Here is a 20,492-nt window from a genome sequence, read left to right on the forward strand (position 1 = left end):
GTAGAGTAGTGAGTAGAGTAGTGAGTGCAGAGTAGTGAGTACAGTAGTGAGTAGTGAGGTGAGTAGTGAGTAGAGTAGTGAGTAGAGTAGTGAGTAGTGAGTAGTGAGTGCAGAGTAGTGAGTAGAGTAGTGAGTAGAGTAGTGAGTAGAGTAATGAGTAGAGTAGTGAGTAGTGAGTAGAGTAGTGAGTAGAGTAGTGAGTAGTGAGCAGAGTAGTGAGTAGTGGGTGCAGAGTAGTGAGTAGAGTAGTGAGTAGAGTAGTGAGTAGAGTAGTGAGTAGAGTAGAGAGTAGTGAGTAGAGTAGTGAGTAGTGAGTGCAGAGTAGTGAGTGCAGAGTAGTGAGTAGAGTAGTGAGTAGAGTAGTGAGTAGAGTAGTGAGTAGAGTAGTGAGTGGAGTAGTGAGTAGTGAGTGGAGTAGTGAGTGCAGAGTAGTGAGTAGAGTAGTGAGTGCAGAGTAGTGAGTAGAGTAGTGAGTAGTGAGTGCAGAGTAGTGAGTAGAGTAGTGAGTAGTGAGTGCAGAGTAGTGAGTAGAGTAGTGAGTAGAGTAGTGAGTAGGACATCACAGGCAGCAGCTGTGCAAGCTTCTTACACTCACAAGGAGACCACAGGCAGCTGAGGTGCAATCTTCTCCCACTCACAAGAACGACATCACAGGCAGCAGCAGTGCAAGCTTCTTACACTCACAAGGTGACCACAGGCAGCAGAGGTGCAAGCTTCTCACACTCACAAGAAGGACATCACAGGCAGTAACGGTGCAATATTCTCACACTCACAAGGAGATCACTGGCAGTACACATCACATGAACACACTCCATAACACATAGCAACAATACATTGGCATTTACAATGCCATTAGCTCAAACTCAAATAAATCCGAGCCCGATTGCATTTCTAATGCTTGTTATGTATTGTAGTCATTTTCAGCTATTGTAGTCAAGTTCAGGTACTCTGATGAGTTTGATATGTTGCAGTCTCATTCAGAAACTGCGTTTTCTTTCTGTTGTCATTTTTTTCCCCAAGGGCTGTGGTCAGTTTCAGATATCCTACTCATTTTCAGGCATTGCAGTTAGTTTCATGTACTGTGATCACTTTCAGGTATTGTGGCTGATTTGAAGAACTGTGGTCCATTTTATGTTGTGTAGTTAGTTTGATGCAGTCGGGTGTTTTTCAGGTATTGTAGCTGGGGGTCAGATATTCTAGTGGGTTTCAGGGATTGAAGCCAGGATTAGGCACTAAGGTAAGTATTCGGTACTGGTGCCAATTTCAAAATATAATAACCTTTTTCAGGTACAGCTGTCAGTTTCAGATACTGCAGTCACCATCATCAATGGGTTTCATGTAGTGTGCTTTATTTCAGGTTTGAGGTCAATTTCCTGTATCTTGATGGTTGGCAGGTATTGTTTCATTTCCTGTGGTTGGTCTCAGGTAATACTGCTGATTTCAGGTATACTATTATCAGTTTCAGGCACAGGCCCTGGTTTCATGCATTGATTTAAAGTTCAGGTGTTATGGTCAGTTTGATGTATTGTGGTCATCTTCCATCTTTCTGATCAGTTTCAGATATTGTAGATGTGTAGTGGGTTTTACAGTCTGTGGTCTATTTTAGGTATTGTGGTTGGTTAGGACGTGTGCCTCCGTTGCTTCGTTCTGCATTTTTTGTTTCTTTCTGCACCCCTCTTGCCTCTTTCAGCACCTCTGTTCTTTCTATCTGCACTTCTTTTCTTTTTTCTGCAGCTCTCTTGATTCTTTCTGCGCCCCTTGCCTTTTTCTCCACCCCTCTTGCCTATTTCCTCACCCATGTTGCCTCTTTCTGCACCTCTGTTCCTTCTTTCTGAACCTCTCTTGTCTCTTTCTCCACCCCTCTTCCCTCTTTCTCACCTCTGTTGCTTCTTTCTGCACCCCTCGTGCCTCTTTCACACCCCTCTTGCCTCTTTATACACCTGTGTTCCTTCTTTCTGCACTTCTTTTGTTTCTTTCTGCACTTCTCACTGCACCCCGTTTGCCTCTTTCTGCACACCTCTTGCCTCTTTCTGTACCTCTGTTCCTTCTTTCTGCACTTATTTTGTTTCTTTGTGCTCCTCTTGTGCTTCTTTATGCACCCCTAGTGCCTCTTTCTGCACCACTCTTTCCTCTTTTTGCACTCCTCTTGCGTCTTTATCCTCCTTTGTTCTCTTTCTTCACCCCTTTTGCCTCTTTTTGCACTTCTTTCTGCACTTCTTTTGTTTCTTTCTGCACCTCTCTTGCTTCTTTCTGCACCTCTCTTGTTTCTTTCTGCAGCACATGTGCTTCTTTCTGCACCTCTGTCCCTTCTTTTTGCAACCCTTGTGCCCCCTTCTGCACCCCTCTTCCCGCTCCCCTCTTGTCTCTTTCTGCACCTCTGTTGCTTTTTCTGCACTTCTTTTGTTTCTTTGTGCACCTCTCTTGCTTCTTTCTGCACTCCTCTTGCCTCTTTCTGCACCTCTGTTCCTTCTTTCTGCACTGCTCATGCCTTTTATGCACCCCTCTTCCCTCATTTTGCACTCCTCTTGCCTGTTGCTTCTTTCTGTACTTCCATTGCTTCTTTCTGCACTACTCTTCTTTGTGCATCTCTCTTTCTTTATTCTGCTGCACTTGTGCTTCTTTCTGCACCTCTGTACATTTTTTCTGCAACCCTTGTGCCTTTTTCTGCACCCCACTTCCCTATTTTTGCACTCCTCTTGCCTCTTTGTGCACCCCGATCCTTCTTTCTGCACTTCTTATATTTCTTTTTGCACATCCCTTGCTTCTTTCTGCATTGCTTGTGCCTCTTTATGCATCCCTCTTTTTGCATCCCTGCTGCCTCTTTCTGCAATTCTGTTGCTTCTTTCTGCACTGCTCTTGCTTCTTTCTACACCTCTCTTGCTTCCTTCTGCAGCACTCATGCTTCTTTTTGCACTTATCTCCTTTTTTTCTGCAACCCTTGTGCCTCTTTCTGCACCCCTCTTTCTGCTCCCCTCTTGTCTTTATCTGTACCTTTGTTGCTTCCTTCTGCACTTTTGTTTCTATGTGCACCTCTCTTGCTTTTTTCTGCACCCCTCGTGCCTCTTCGTGCACCCCTCTTCCCTCTTTTTGCACTCCTCTTGCCTCTTTCTGCTCCTCTGTTCCCTCTTTCTTTACCCATGTGCCTCTTTCTGCACCTCTGTTCTTTCTGCACTTCTTTTGTTTGTTTACGCATTTCTTGCTTCTTCCTGCACCACTTGTTCCTCTTTACGCACCCCTCTTCCCTCATTCTTGCCTCTTTCAGCACTTCTGTTGCTTCTTTATGCACTACTCTTGCTTCTTTCTGCAGCACTTGTGCTTCTTTCTGCAGCACTTGAGCTTCTTTCTGCACCTCTGTCCCTTGTTTCTGCAACCCTTGTGCCTCTTTCTGCACCCTTCTTCCTTCTTTCTGCTTCCCTCTTGCCTCTTTCTGTACCTCTCTCCCTTCTTTCTGCACTTCTTTTGTTTCTTTCTGCGCCTCTCTTGCTTCTTTCTGTATCACTCTTTCTCCTCCCCACTTCCCCCTTTATGCATCTCTGTTGCTTTATGCACTTCTCTTGCTTATTTCTGCACCTCTCTTGCTTCTTTCTGTACCCCTCGTGCCTCTTTCTGCAAATGTCCTACTTATGTAGGAATAGTTAGAAATTAGCATTTAAAAAACCTTTGAAATTCACTGAAAAAACCATAGGTTTCAAGGACGTATTAGTTATAAATTAGCATTTAAAAAACCTTTGAAATTGACTGTAAAAAACATAGGTTTCAGGGATGCTATAGTTAGAAATTTTCATTTAAAACAGCTTTGAAATTCAGTAGAAAAACCATAGGTTTCAGGGACGTTATAGTTAGAAATTGGCATTTAAAAACCTTCGAAATTCACTGAAAAAACCACAGGTTTCAAGGACGTTATAGTTAGTTGGACATTTCACTTGTACAAAACCAGAGAATATAGTTAGTTGAGCTAACTATAAATCGCGCCCCCGCAATGCACTGCTGATGACATCACGTATTACATCACTCATGACATGGTCAGTGACATCACTGATTACATCTTTTTTTTCTACTGTTATCCTTAACAGGGGCATGACTTTTAGCACTTTATAGGACTGATGCATAAAACGGTGTGAAACAAATATCTGCCAAAAAAGTGGTAAGTGGACAGAGGGATTCCAATATCTCGGTATCTTTATGCCTCCTTGTCCAACGATCGCATGGGCGCACAACATTAATCCACTTCTTGCTGGCCTCCGAGACAACAATATGGTCATCTCTACCTCTCTCGCTGTATGGGCGCTCTGCGATTTTTAAAATGGTCTATCTCTCCAGAGTGCTTTATTGGTTACAAAACTTCCTTTATCATATACCGCGCTCATGGTTTGCGCAAAAAAAGACATACATAATAAATTCTTGGGGGGTGGGGGGGCTGTTAGAGTGGTGCTACAGACGTGTACAAAACTACCTACTGCGGTAGCGTTGCTGCGGCAGACGTGTACTCATACCATGTGGCATCTCACCTATTGGTCATTAACGAATGGTGGTACAATATATCTACAGATCCGGCTCTTGCTCTAGAACATGTAGCCATGGAGGGGGTTCCCCTTCTCCAGTTATTATAAAGTACACAGAGCCTCGATTTTCGACCCCATGCTAGCAGAACAACGATTCGACTCTGGCAGTATACCGTTCGGTGGATGGGGTGGCATGGGCGTCTGAATCAGGTAACACCCCTGTGGCATGGTACGTACTTGCGCCAGGTGGCAACGTTAAAGGGGTTTCGCATGTAAGAGCTGGTCAGCATATCCACACTTGGGGACGTTGAGCGGGGCACTACTCTAAAATGCATCCAACAGTTGCAGAAAGAATTCCAACTCCATAAAACCCACTTCTACAAGTACCTTCAATTGCGTCATGCTCTCACCCCCATGCTTCTCACCTCGAACAACCTTCCAGAGTTTCACCCTCTGGATGGTCGCCTCCTCATGGGTGATTTGGGTGCCCACAAAATTGGACAGATCTCCCAGACATTGACAACGCACTCAGTGGCGTCACTAGGGTTGGTGTCACCCAGTGCGGTAACTCATGGTGTCACCCCCTCACGACTTACCCCTGGAGCCGGAGAACAATTCAGGGGGGGTAAGAGACCCATGCTGGGATACACAAGGCGGCGTTTGCGGTTTGTGAGGGAGCAGGATTTGGGAAACACCGTCCCCGGAGAATGCAGAATTTAAAGGCAGGCAGCCCGATGCAAGCTCTTTACTTAAGGTGCAAACAGCGAAATAAGGTGAGCTTCCCCGCTGGCCTGGCCGGTTTAACATGAGCTCCCACCCCGCGCCCGACGAGCCCCTGTACCCGAGCATGCACCTATTCAAACATAGTTATACGAAAGTACAAGTTACACAAGTGAAATAAACTATCTCTGTGAGAAAAGCAACACAGCTATCATCAAACCTCATAAAATACAGTTTGCGAATATACAGCATGACTCATTGTACACATACATGTTCTGACTTTCCAGCAGGGATCAACCAGAGCTTAGTGCGTGGCAGTCTGTTTTCATGTATTTCCACATTAAAGCCAGAAGTACTGGCTTTGCCAACGCTTGTTTTGTTTTAAGCAGGTGGATGGTGTGCTTATGTGTATGCGTGAACATATATATGTACGTGTGTGACTTTCTGTATAGGATGCAGGTTTGAAATAATAATGTATGAAATATAGAATGTTATATGCGAGAATGATGTGAGTGGCATTCTGCATAGTATGCATGTATGAAATAAAGAATGCTATATGTGATGACGCAGTGTATGGGTGTGGCTGTCTGCACAGTCTGCAGACATGATAAAGAATCCTATGGGTGATGATTCAGTGTGCTTTTGTGACATTGTATAGTCCCTCGTACACTGGTAGGAGGCAGTATGATACAGCCAATAAATAGCATGAGGCGAGACAGAACTACTCCTTGGCTAGTGGTAGGCTTTGCACCGCTGCCCAATGTACATCTCCGCCCTCTCCCGACAGGCCACAGGGATCAGAGTAACAAGACTCTTAAGGTCGGCTTACTGGCTGGACGGAGTTTTTGCCACTTCTAATGATTATTTTAATTTTATACAAACTTTCAGCAGGCACTTACAATCAACTAGCCAGGCAGTTTACTCCTGAGGCAAAGTGGCCCTGCATTATGAGTTACAACTGCTACTCCCACCCGGCTGAGCCTGTCAGTGACGGCAATGCGCCATCTTCGAGCCCTTAGAAAAACAAACAAGAAGCTGAAATCCAGGCCCTTCTGCAGAGCCACGGACAGAGAATACAGACAGAAGACGCCCAACGGCGAAGTGAATTGAGTGCTCGTAAACAGCAGCTCGCGCAGGAAGGCGAGGGCCCCTACCCTCTTCTTGGCCCCAGCGCCAACTGTACAGCTGCACTGGCTGGACTATGGCAACTACGCCCCTGGCTCAGCTGGCACCTGGGGGGTCACATCCGACAATAAACAGCGTGACTGGTCTTGTATGGCATAGGGATGGGAAGCCCCTCAATACTTTTATTTATGAAAAAGGCAGCTATATCTTGAAGCAATCAAAGATTCCAACACATCACCCTTTGCTTTAGCCTTACACCCTGTCACTCTAACACTGTAATAACATGAATTCTAGCCCCTCCCTCTCACCGTTATCCTCCCCTTAAAGTTCAACATTTCCTTCCCTTTCCTTAATGCTAAACATTTCTAACAGGTACTTAATAAACGAATCTTTAACTATAGAGCTCTAGTGCCTTTCTTCACGGCCAGCCTGTAATAGCACCAAGCTGTATCCGTTTCTTCTCATTTTAAAAATTATTTTCCCGTTTCTCTCTGCTCCTACACCTTTCCTAGGACCTCCTAGACTTAACCTGACCTTTCTCTTTCCACTTACTCTCCATATCAACAATTAATCACAATAAACAACGAACTGTCACACAACCTTGATCCTAACCAGCCGTAGGTTTTAAGAATGCTAGTGTGTTACCAGTACCTGCCGGTTTTGACACGATCCACGGGAGGCAGCAGCTCACTGTCTATCTCGAGTCCCCCGCCGCTTCTGACGACCAGGGACCTCACTTCCTGTGTTCAGGCAGCAAAACGTGAGGTCACATCCGATTATAAGCCCCCCCAGCGCCAAAACCGCGCCACGGCATTAAATCTAGCCAGGGCAGTCCGACGCAGATTCTAACATTGTAGCACCTCACTGACTCTCAGAGCCAGAGAGATTTAACTGTTTGTTAACTATCTGAGCCAGCTGCTGGCAAGTGGGCCTGCAGCGCCCGGGAGCAGCAGAGCTGGCACACAAGTCAGCACGAGTTTTTAAAATGCGTGACTGTCACACACCTGATGCATAATACTGGGTGGGACTGCACGGTGTCACCCCCATCAAATGGTGTCACCCGGTGCGGTCCGCACCCCCCGCACCCCCCTAGTGACGCCGCTGAACGCACTCCACTAAGACCCTACACAGGACCAGAAAGTGTGGTAAGAAGATATCCCAGGCGTGATCGACGATGACTGGGCTGAGGCTATAGCTAGTCCCCGGGGTGCGGTGGTGTACCTTAGATACCATCTCATTCAATTTAAATACTTCTCTGCGTTTATTATACACGCCTCTGTCTTTTGAAGATGGGGTGATAACATCCCCCTAGTGCTTATGCTGTGGAAAAGAGGAGGGGACGTTTTTCCACACAGTATGTTTATGTTTAAGGATTTCTAGAGCACATGGCTGCCCGTGAGCGTCCAAGCGCTAATGATGAGAACAGGCGTGGACAAATGAGGAGAATTGAGGGAACAGCCAAGTCTTTAGGAGTTTACGGAAGGAGGCTAGATTGGGTTGAGCACGCATGTCCAGAGGGAGTGAATTCCACAATTTGGAAGCAGTTATACCGCTATACAGCCCTTCTGGCGTAAAGTCTTGGCTTGTCTAAAAGAGGTGCTGTCCTGGGATCTCCCACACAACCCCTAGACTGTTCTTACTTCATAGCACTGACGACATGGGGGAAATCGATACAAACAACACCTGCTTTTCCTTCCCATCACTATTGCCAAATGCGACATTGGTCAGCTGTGGAAGGGGACCTCCCCCCGACAATAGGGAAATGGCAAATTGAATTAGACAAATGCATGGGTGCGGAGATACTGGTCTCCAGGCGAGGGGCTGCACTCAGAAGCATAGAAAAATTTGGTCTAGATGGGCTACTTATCAAGGTATAGACCTTCCCCCCTTCCCTCTCAAACCCTTTGATGAGCAGTCTTCATCAGACGTCCCGTGGCATAACACACTGCATATTGTATTTCCCATTGTGGCGATCACAGATACTTAATCATGCCCCTAACTGTGGGTGTTGTGGAAGTGTCTGCGCAAAGTTCTTGTTTTTGTTGTTGTTATATATACAAATGGTAGCCAATGATGTTTATAAGTTTGGTCCTTTGCCATTGTCCTGTCTTAAATTGGTACATGTCAGGCAACAGCCCAAGCGGTACCATAAAAACACAATGATATATGTTTTAAAAAAAAAAATGTGGTTGTGTACACGTACAATCTAGAATATGGATGTGTTAGACTATGATTTGGAGATTTCACTGTTTTAATAAATCAGCCCCTAAGAGATCATCTGTGAATTGCTGCTCATATCACAAATTTGCAGCTGTTGCATCTTTCATAGACTTACACATTTCTCTGTCATTTCTTAGGTCCACTATGGCTAAGAAGTTGCTTCTGGTTGATGTTGATTGCGGGTTGGATGATGCCCAAGCACTCATGATGGCCCTGGCAGATCCTAATGTGGAAATCTTGGGGATCACATGCTGCTTTGGAAACACAACCATTGATAATGTGTGCAAGAACGTACTGCGCTTGTTAGAAGTCTGTGAAAGGACTGAGGTAAGCAGCATTAAGGAAAGGAAGGGGTCAACTTCTGAAGAAGGCCATGCATAGCAGTGAATTTGCCTGCCACTAATGTGTACGTTTCCAAGGAAGAAAATGGCAAAGGCACAAAAAGAACCAGTGTCATTGCTACATTAAGACCATTATGAGAATCTCCTTTTGGTGCCAACCTAAGAGGCCGTACACAGGCACCACATTGCGTCAACATCATCTTGTTGCTAGTGGAGACCGAGTAGCCAAAAGGCAAACTGTCCTTGTGTCTGGTGTTTTGGGGAATTCTTGCATTGTAACTGAATAGAATATAGTGAGAAAGAAGACTGTGGTAAAACATAGTGGAACCATGTATAAAGAAGCTTAAGTTTATGGTTACCTCATTTCAAAATGTAAAAGCTAAATATTTAAAATGTGGTGTTTTTGAAACGCCAGTCAAGACATAAGTGATATAATAAGCAAGAACAATCAGGAAATATACCATAAACTACACAATGAAGAAGGTTGGGAACATTATTTGGTCATTTTTAGAACCCCTTTTGAAATCTTTCAGATTGGTTGCTCTGTTAAATTATTAGTGCTGGTAGCACTAGTAATTTTGTAGTGACTCCTCAAACAGCATCTATGGGGGCAAAATCAAGTAAAGACATATTGTTTTAAAGTGTCAATGTTCAGCAAAATAGCAGATTTAGAGACTTTTTATCTGTGTGCCTGTAAATGTGCCCTGGTGTATGTTTTGTTTGGAACTTTGGAGCATCTTATTCTTATGTGCAAGTGAAGGGGGAAAAAGTAGAGGAACCCGTCATGCATGGCCCAAGTGGTATTGTCCGTGACGTGATCGGGAGATAATAAAATGACCCGAGGCCCGGACCTCATGGTCAGATAGTTCATGAAAACCAGTGTTTACTCTTTATTTAAACTACACGATCGCCTCCAGCTTCAGGCGGTGCCTTAATACATGACAAACTGGCAACAAGGGTGGTTTGTTTCCCACCCATGCACCCGATCTTGCCCTGCAGAGCATCCACAAATTGTCCGCCTCCTGCTGATGCTGTTAGCGTTTGCACGCCTATCCTTTCTCCTCTCCGGCCTTGCCACACACCACGGTCTGAAGCTGCTCCTGCGGATTGAGGTGGGCTTCATCGATTGTCCTTCTGACCAGTGGAGGACGTTTGTCCTTCTCCTGGCAGGCCCACCAGGTGACATTTCTTTGCCGCCTTCAGCTCTGTGTCCAGAGCATGCTGCGGCTGCCCTTTTGTCTCCTGCACAGGGCAAGCTGCCTAGAGGGTCCAGCTGTTTTTGCCTGCACTGGCAAGTTTCTTTTGTCTTCTGGGCTGAGCAAAGTCTCCTGCTGCCTCCATCAATGAGAAGGTGAGAGCCTTCCCAACCTCTATGGTGCTGCTACTGCCCCTTAAGGCAAACAAACGGAATGGTTCCTGGTAGTGGTGTCTTGGGGGCCCAACCCCCTAGCCCCACCGTATGACTTTCGCCTGATGGTGCCTTTCTCATCACAAGTTGCTTGGCTCCTACTTTTGCTCCACCTTCATACTCTGAATAAACTGCTACCTGCTTGACCAGTACCTTCACTTGAGCCTTTTATCATAGAAGGCCCCCCCATCTGCACAGGCATCACGACGAACAGACTGAGTAGAGAGACTGGAAATGTATTTTGTTGCAGTAGCCTTGGAAAATGACAGCTGCCGCCCCATGCTCCTACATCTTGGGGGTGCCACCAGTCACAAGCTAGGGAAATTGGTAGTGGAGGTTGGCACACCATTTACACATGCAACTCTGAAACAACCCCTCACTGTGCATTTTGAGTAAATTGTGAATACCAACTATGAACGATTCCTACAACGCCAAGCCAGACAGCTTCCTGAGGAATCAATGGACACCTTTTAAGCCCGACTGAAAGAACTTGCTCACGCTTGCACGCTGCCTGGAACACTTCGCACTGAGTTTATACAGGGTTGCATATCTGTCAAACTATGGGAGAACATTCTACAGGTCCCGGGGATGTCCATGGCTGATATACTCATGATGGGGAGGTCAATGGAACTCTCTAAAGTGCATGCTGTGCATATGGAAGTGACTCTCCAACGACAAGTAAAGACTGAACCTGTCACTGCAGTAACAGCTGTGGAATTGTAAAAAAAAAAGATCCGCCTCAAGCCAAGGTGTGTTACATGTGCGTTGGACCATACCCTCATCAGGTGTCATGCCCTGCTCAGGGCAAGAGATGTACTGCCTGCAATGATCTAAATCATTTTGCCAAAATATACATCTCTGCCGCCCCTCAAAAGGCACCAAAACCCAAATCTATTAATGTTATGCAGACCCCAGAGGCCCCAGATGACGAGGAAGGAATAGATGATGAAGATGATGTGGTTGTGGCGGTTCATGTGATACACGGTATGCAGCCAGGAGACTACCCTCCACGGCGCATTCCCAAATGCATAATCCTCCTATTGGGCCACCAAGTTCTGGCCCTTATTGAAACATTCTTGTGCAGTCTCTACTGATGACTCTCCCGCTACAGCCTGTCCTGCGCCCGCTGTCAACCAGGTGTTTGCCTCTGGTTCTTCAGCACCACTGGCAGGGTCTTTACTACAGAAATCTCTCATGAATCACATTCCACATGTGCAAAGATATACATCACCAATACTGGCTCTGGAATGTTACTGAGTTGTCGCACAGCAGAACGACTTCATCTACTCACTTTTACTCTCAGTGTGCATTTGTGAAGTGTAGATGATCTAAGTAAGTTCTCGCCGCTATTGCAAGGCATTGGTTGTCTAAAAGACCGTCTCATATACCTCCATATAGACAAGTCGATCCAGCCGGTTGCACTAAGACATCGCCGATTGGCATTCCATCTGTGCCCAAAGGTAGAGGACGAACTGAGAAAACTGAACCAAGCAGACATCATTGAGAAAGTAGAAGGTCCCACACCATGGGTATCCCCAATTGTAGTAGCCCGCAAGCCTAAACATACCATCAGGGGCATGCTGGCTGGTCTTGAAGGGGTCATCCATGCCAGTGATGACATCCTAATGCATGCTTCAACCACCAAACAATATCATGACTGGCCGAAGGCATTGTTCAAGCGATTTCAGGGCAGTGGACTTACCCTGCACCGTGAAAAGTGTAATATTCTTTCTGAAGAAATTAGTTTCTTCTGCTGCCATTTCTCTGAACATGGGGTCATGCCTGATCCTGCAAAACTTCTGGACATTTAGTCAGCCCTGGGGCCAACCAGCGTTACAGGCGTATGCAGTTGCTTGGGGATGGTCACATACTGTGGCCGATTCATTCAAAATTTGACCACACTCACAGCTCCTCTTCAAGAACTGACTAAAACAAATACAATTTGGGAAAGAAGCATTTCAAGCAAAAAACAAGCTTTGTCAGCACTAAACCCTTACTTTGAACTTTGCCGTGAATCAGATGTGTCCGTGGACGCCAGCCCTACTGGCCTCGGGCGATTGTCTTTCAAAAACAGGACAACGGTGAATGGGCCCCCGTGGTGTGCACTACTCTTGCTCTTACAGATACGGAGCAGCGTTACTATTGAGAAGGAACCCACTGTGTTCCACTGAGGGTTTTGCCATTTTCACCTTCATCTTTATGTCCATTGGTTTGTAGTTCAAACGAACCACAGGGCACTGATACCTCCATTCACAGGGTCCACATCAAAATCTAGCATTTAATTACTTATTTAAAAACTTTCAAATAGGTTCCTAATTGACAACAGAAACAAATATCTACATAGCTAGTTTTATGTAGAAGATTCTTTCTGTTTTCAATTACTGTAAAACTTGGCAGTAACAAAATACACTTCAAGAGAACTAAAATTTCAGAAAACTATAAGATGTTTAACACTGTTTGTACTCCTTGTTTGAAAAATGGACTGATTCTCTTTTCTAAGAGCAGTTTTGCCCAAGCTCTTCCATTCCATTATTAGTAACTTGTTTCTTCTTCATTTTAATTTCCATCCTTTGACTTGATTATATAGAGAATATTATTGCGATAAATCTGCAATTCATGAAAAGTACCATGTGTGTTTATATTCTAATTTTTTGGCTTTTGTTTGCATTGAACTTTAAATATTGAAATGTATAGTAAATATTATGGATTCCAGCATGACCTTCAAAGCTGTAAGATGGACGCGTGGAAGGTAGATGTGGCGCCTGTTTCAAGCTCTGCGATCACACTGCCCGCGCTAGCTGTTGATGCCCGCTTGAACTTTTAACTCACTGTGCACTTATTTTTAAAATAACTGGAATTGTATGTGCGAACACTCACTGTGCTGCGACGAGCTAGATAATTAGCGTAACGGATACCTCCTCGGTCCACCACGGATCCCCATCCCGAATAAGTGGAGGGAGTTGACTTGCGGCTACCGCAGGTTGGCGGTCTAGTTCTTTCCACCCCACCTGATAAAAACACATGCAGAGCGGAGCGCGCAGCGGACGTGCACAGCGGTTGCTCTGGTGGCGCGCTGGAGGCCTGCCAAAGGCAAGCCTGTCTGCGCCCGTCCGCGCCAGACCGGGCCCTGGGCCCAGAACACCTGCCCTCTCTTCCTCCGCTCCCCTCCAATACTCACAGGACATACTCCTTCAAATTAGGATAACCTTAACTTCACCGTGTAAACATTCCATTGCCTTGGAGGAAAGGCAACAGAAGTGCTCTCACTGTCCATATGAATTATCTTCAATGGCAATCGATGGGTGGGAATCAGCTTAACATGGCACTGCTCAACTGTAGATCCATGCCAAAGCATGCCACAGAAATCTCCATTTTATTACAAGACACCGCACATGATGTGTTATTCCTCACGGAAACTTGGTTGGTACCTAACTCCGACCCAGATGTTGTCCAAGCGCTACCCCCGGGCTATCTGATTCAGCGTGTTGATAGAATAGGCAGCAAAGGGGGAGGGATTGCTATTATCTATGAAGACCACCTAGTTTGCCGCATTCTGGGTAGCTCCCTCTCAGACTGTGAGAATGCCCATTTCTCCATTGCGCTCACCCCCTTAATCACGTTCACCAGCATTCTCCTCTATCGCCCCCCAGGAGCCCTGGGACCATTCTGTAGTTCACTGCTTGAATCTGTGGTAAACTTAGCCAGTACCTCACCCAATTGTAATCTTTAGGGAGACTTTAACCTTCATTTCGATAACCCCCAGGACATAATAGCCAATGATCTTGCAGCATACGAGATGCTTCTAAAGATCCATCAAGCCACCCACACTAAAGGGCACCTCCTGGACCCGATCTTCTCAAATATAGCAAAACTAAAAGGAAAGGAGCCTGTGCCCCTCTGCTGGTCAGATCATTTCCTATTCCCTTTCGCATGGCAGTCATCTTCCCCACGCCCGACTGTGCTAACCTCCCGCCCTCAAGCCCCCAATGGCCTAAATTAAGTATAGAGGAATGGACTCAGGAACTTCAATCCTGATCCCTTAATAGCTAGCGGCGAGTTCCACTCATGGATCGAGAACTCACTAGACACAATACTACCCAGGAGATCCATAATACAAAAAGCTGTCTCAAACAACTCACCCTGGTTTACACCGAACTCCGCCAACTAAAACAGCGGTGCAAAAGATTAGAAAGAATATGGAGGAAAGATTTCTCAACGGATAAAAAAATCTGACTATAGGGCATATTTCATCTCCTATAAAGCCGCAATTAAAGCAGCACAGGCATCCTACTACGAAGAAAAAATATCGTATAATAATATTCAGGATCATAAAAAAACGTATGAAAGTCCCAGACCACCCCCACCCCCTCCCCTGGCACCTGATTCTTCAGGCCTCCGTTGCGAGGAGCTAGCGGATTTTTTCCTCCACCAAAATTCAGCTCATACTGAACCTCCTTCCACCGGTTAATAAAGAACACCTTTCCGCGCAGCTCAGAGTAGAACTTCTGAATAATGCCCCCCAGATTGAATCCTTTGTTCCACTCACTGAGGAACTCCTTCCTCCTAGCCTTAATATGATCAAGAGTGGCTCCCCGCTGGATTCGGCCCCATTTAATATTCTCAAGTCCCCATGCCTATCATCATCCCTCCCATTGTTAATCTAGTCAACGCCTCTCTAGCATCTGGTTTAGTCCCCCAGGACTGGAAGATCGCTATGGTGAAAGCATTATTGAAAAAACCCCATCTAGATGCCAGGGAGCTGGCCAATTACCGTCCCATTTCCCTACTCCCTGGTATTAGTAAGGTTGCGGAAAGATATGTGAACCGCCAACTCTCTGCACATCTTGAAACCTTCAAACTACTCCATTGCTCCCAGACTGGCCAGGGCATGGAGACTGCACTAATGGCGGTGGTGGAGGAGTCTAGAAAGATCTTGGACACTGGAGGGGCCGTAGCCATCATACTCCTAGACCTTAGTGCAGCCTTTGTTACGGTGAACCACCGCTCCCTGGTACACTGGTTCAAAAAGCTGGGAGTGACAGGCAGGGCCCTTTCCTGGCTGGAATCATTCTTTGAAGGAAGATACTTCCAGGTGTTTGAAGGTAGCACCTATTCACAACCACTACCACTGCAGTGCGGGGTTCCTCAGGGGACTTCGCTGAGCCCCACACTTTTTAACGTGTATATGTCCCCATTGGCTGAGATAGTTGCACCTTTTGGAATTCAACTTATCAGCTATGCGGACGATAAGCAGCTTATTGTGGCACTGAACCAGGCAGAGTAGGCTCACATTAACCTGAGCTCCTGTCTTAAAGAAGTCGCCAGCTGGATGAGTCTGTCCCACCTTAAACTCAATGGTGACAAGACGGAGCTCATGTTACTGGATAACCAAGCAATTTTCAACCCACATACTCTGTGGCCGTCGTGTGTGGGACCCGCTCCAATTCCTAAAAAGGAAAGAAAGAGCCTGGGCTTCTGGCTTGACCACAAGCTCACTTTTAGAGCCCAAGCCAGAAAAACAGCTGCCATCTGCTTCAGCCTGCTCCGGTCAACACGCAAAATACTGCCCCTCCTACCTGAGAGCTCAAAAAAGATCCTAATCCAAGCGCTCATTCTATTGAGGCTGGATTATGGAAACGCCCTTTATTTAGGAGCCTCCACCTCAGTTATCCACAAACTTCAGGTGGTCCAGAACTCGGCAGCAAGACTCCTTACAGGCACAAACAACCTCTCCTCAGCTAAACCAGCCCTAAAAACACTCCACTGGCTCCCGATGCAAGAGCGAATATACTTTAAAGCTCTTTGAATCGCACATAAAAATTTGCAGGGCAAAGGTCCTCCTATTCTTAACAACCGTATCAAACCCTACAAAGCAACCAGGAGTCTTCGGTCTAATGAATTACATCTGGCCGATGTCCCCAGAATCAGGAAGACCTGCACAGGAGGACGCCTTTTCTCCTACAGCGCCTCCAGGCTTTGGGACTCCCTGCCTCTTCCCATCCGTCAGGAAACCAACCACCTCTCGTTCCGCAGACAACTGTGACATGGCTTTTCCCATAAATTCCATCTGCTCCGTATCGTAGCGCTGGGATGCCTCCGGGTAGCCATGCGTTATATGAGAGCATATTCAATTCAATTCAATTCAAAGCTGAATTTCTCCTTCATTTTAGTTATTCTTCATCTGGTAGCTGGAAGTTATATTTTAGTAAGATCAGCCTTGCTAGATAAATATTAAAAATAGTCATAAAAACGAATTTTAAATGTAAAACAACAACAGGACTACCTTTAAGCAACTGTAACCTTGACATCCAGGTGCCTATTTTAGATGTTTGTACATTTAATATACTATTGTCTCCAAAACACCAAGCCACACATCATCATCTATGTAATCGTCAGTTGATAGGCACGGATTAGGCCTTAAATTTAGCTATGATCATTTTGCATCCACTTTATTCAGGGCCCAAGCAACCACCTCTGTTCAGATTATAATCTGATTTATAGGAGAGGCATATGTCAAATTCTAAGCAAAGTTAACTCCTAGATAAATGTAATTAGGCACCACCTCCAAAGGGGGATCGTCTATTCACCAGTTAAACATGTATTTTCTGTAATCTACAATGTATATACATTTTCAAATAATTATGCTGACAAAATACATTAACATTTTCAAAAGACATTGCAGACCCATTGGGGCCTGTTATACAAAAAATGCCACTGTAGCATAAAACAGTCTTTGTATTTGTTTACAATGTACTTTAGGTGGAAATGCTCAGACACCTTTTAAAGTGCCGAGGGCATTAAAAGCTTAATCAGTAAAAAAAAAAAAAAAAACCAGCAGTTCTAACCATTTGCATGTTGAGTCATGATGAAAGCTATTTGAAGTATTTCTATCCAATAGTCACTGCTACCTAGCATCCATACTGTTAGATCTGTCACCAGGTTAAAATACTCCAGTATTAAGATTTTTTTTGTGGAGTTTTATATAGCGCAAACTAGACCTGAAGGTGTCAAGAGCGCTTTACATGAGCACCAGTTACGTTATAACAATATAGTCTAAAAGCAATGCCCTTCTACCTATGATCATTCTCCAATATATTAATTTAGTATTGTTAATCAATTGTAGCAAACCTCAATTTTGCTTTCTGTAAAATTAGAGGTGATATTTCCCAGCGAGTCTCACAGTGACCTATGTATTCATGAAGGACAGTTTCTCTTGGTTTTTTATATCTTTGCATTAACGTTAACTTGAGCTTGACCTGGTCTCTTTGTCATATAACATGTCATGTTGATCTTTCAAATGTGTATAACTCAGTATATCCGTTCAGAGATTACCACCGACTGTATGCAATGTATGACTCTGCAGAAACACATAGGCTTTCCCTCTTTTGTTTTGGATGTTGAGCTCTGATTTGGTTATTGATTATTATACCTTTTTAGGGATCACAGTAAAGGTGGTCCTGTGAACATCAGAGACATGACCCCTATCATCCGTAGACGAATACACCGGAATGACATACTATTGGACAAGCTTAACCTAGCAGACATTTTTTGTCGGCCTGAAATAACCATTCTCGTTCCTTGCATGAAAAAAAAATGTTTACTACACAAACTGCTGGATAGATTACATTTTTCCCTATATGTCCAATACTCATTGGAATCTTAATTGCTTGTTCATCTGTTTGCAGAAGTCTAACTAAATACACATGTATTAACTGACTTGTTCACTAGGCATTTTGAGTAGGGTAGTCATGTTACGCCACCTTAGAATAAAAATACAAATGCACATAATCAGGTTCCTGTTGAACACTGTTAGCTGACATTTGGCCATCGTCCCTCCCATGCATGTCCTACTACCCCTGATTGCCAAATGGCATAACTGAAAGCTGTTGTATCAGCATAAATGATATCCAACCGTTGAATGCCTTTACACCCTGAATTGTCAACAAAAATACATTTTGGGAAAAAATGCACATAATCAGGTTTAACAAATAATGGAGTTAAACCGGACTGGGCAGTTTAAAGTTTGTCATTTGGTCTAAAGGTAAATAAGTGTTTATCTTTTACAAAACGTTTTATGATTTAATGTATTTGCCTTTGCTCTGAAGGACATCATGGAATACATCTTTTATACTTCTTTCCCTTATAGTTCCAATTAAAAGCAGATACTCGGCAAGGGGACCATTAATTACTCATCTAATATACACCCTAAATTTCTCCCTACAGATTCCAGTATTCCCTGGTGCCTCAAACTCCCTTCTTGGGGAAGTTAACCCTACGTTTGTTCACTTTGGAAGTGATGGTTTGGGAGATGTTGGCGAAACTGCCAACGTTCGACTGGAACACGCACAGAAAGAGCATGCTGTAAATGCTATTATCAGAATTATTAATGAACATGTTGGAGAGGTAAGGACAAAAGTAAATATTTCAGTAATGCCGGTGTGGTAGAATTGACTTATTTAAACCATGTCAGTCAGTCAAGCAAAGAGATCATCAATGTAAAATTCCATGGCCATTAGCCAGCACCAAATACGCTTGAGGGGTAACTCAACGTCATAGAAAAGCATGGGTTTATTATAATTATTATTGCGGTTGTAATTATTTTATTATATAGCTCACCAGGACCAATTGTATAAGGGAGCGTTATATTCTAACTTTGTTAGCGTGTTTGGGATTACATTGCGATTGAGAGAACAATATTTAAACAAGTTATATATACATCAGGACCAGGATTGCTACATAGTTCAAAAGTTGCTACATGAATCTATGCAGTACCAAAACAGTGATACATTTGAAAAACAATACAATAAACATCTCACACCAAATAAGAAAAATAGGGAGAATTGTAATAAATAAAAGACACCAAAATGACAAAAATCCAAAATTTGAACCATGGCTATGAATTTCTAACAAAACAGGTGATGGACCGAATGTGGATCAATGTCACACATTCACCCCAGTCCAAAGATCTGGGCCCAAATCCATCGTTTTTTTGCACTCCACACCACCCTGGGTTAGACAATGGCGATATGCAAATCAGCTCTGACCCTGTGCCCCATGGGAACAGTCCAGTCCGAACTACAAAAGCCATGTCCTTCCCAGAACGGAATCAAGCATCCGAGGACCGGACCGGTTTCGAGGTAACACCTCTCATCAGCCCGGCTAGCTTGACTCCAGTGGTGTGGAGTGCCTGGGACCCACGTCTGGGCATCCCCAGCACACTTAGGGCGGCAATTGCAAACAAAACAGGTGATGGACCGAATGTGGATCAATGTCACACATTCACCCCAGTCCAAAGATCTGGGCCCAAATCCATCGTTTTTTTGCACTCCACACCACCCTGGGTTAGACAATGGCGATATGCAAATCAGCTCTGACCCTGTGCCCCATGGGAACAGTCCAGTCCGAACTACAAAAGCCATGTCCTTCCCAGAACGGAATCAAGCATCCGAGGACCGGACCGGTTTCGAGGTAACACCTCTCATCAGCCCGGCTAGCTTGACTCCAGTGGTGTGGAGTGCCTGGGACCCACGTCTGGGCATCCCCAGCGCACTTAGGGCGGCAATTGCAAACAAAACAGGTGATGGACCGAATGTGGATCAATGTCACACATTCACCCCAGTCCAAAGATCTGGGCCCAAATCCTTCGTTTTTTTGCACTCCACACCACCCTGGGTTAGACAATGGCGATATGCAAATCAGCTCTGACCCTGTGCCCCATGGGAACAGTCCAGTCCGAACTACAAAAGCCATGTCCTTCCCAGAACGGAATCAAGCATCCGAGGACCGGACCGGTTTCGAGGTAACACCTCTCATCAGCCCGGCTAGCTTGACTCCAGTGGTGTGGAGTGCCTGGGACCCACGTCTGGGCATCCCCAGCGCACTTAGGGCGGCAATTGCAAACAAAACAGGTGATGGACCGAATGTGGATTAATGTCACACATTCACCCCAGTCCAAAGATCTGGGCCCAAATCCTTCGTTTTTTTGCACTCCACACCACCCTGGGTTAGACAATGGCGATATGCAAATCAGCTCTGACCCTGTGCCCCATGGGAACAGTCCAGTCCGAACTACAAAAGCCATGTCCTTCCCAGAACGGAATCAAGCATCCGAGGACCGGACCGGTTTCGAGGTAACACCTCTCATCAGCCCGGCTAGCTTGACTCCAGTGGTGTGGA

General features: G+C 45.1%; 1 protein-coding gene across 3 annotated transcripts in view; it reads left to right on the forward strand.

Annotated features, from left to right (window-relative positions):
* Positions 1-20,492, forward strand: part of LOC147697094 (inosine-uridine preferring nucleoside hydrolase-like) — an 82,772-nt gene that overhangs the window by 38,365 nt on the left and 23,915 nt on the right. For all 3 annotated transcript variants that reach the window (XM_086934170.1, XM_086934172.1, XM_086934171.1), the window contains exons 2-3: positions 8,705-8,894; positions 18,540-18,719. In XM_086934170.1, coding sequence (XP_086790296.1) covers positions 8,712-8,894; positions 18,540-18,719 — 363 coding nt within the window. In that variant the 5' untranslated portion in view covers positions 8,705-8,711. The remainder of the gene's footprint in view (positions 1-8,704; positions 8,895-18,539; positions 18,720-20,492) is intronic.

Source organism: Lissotriton vulgaris, chromosome 8, assembly GCF_964263255.1.
Source record: "Lissotriton vulgaris chromosome 8, aLisVul1.2, whole genome shotgun sequence".
Classification (NCBI taxonomy): Eukaryota; Metazoa; Chordata; class Amphibia; order Caudata; family Salamandridae; genus Lissotriton; species Lissotriton vulgaris.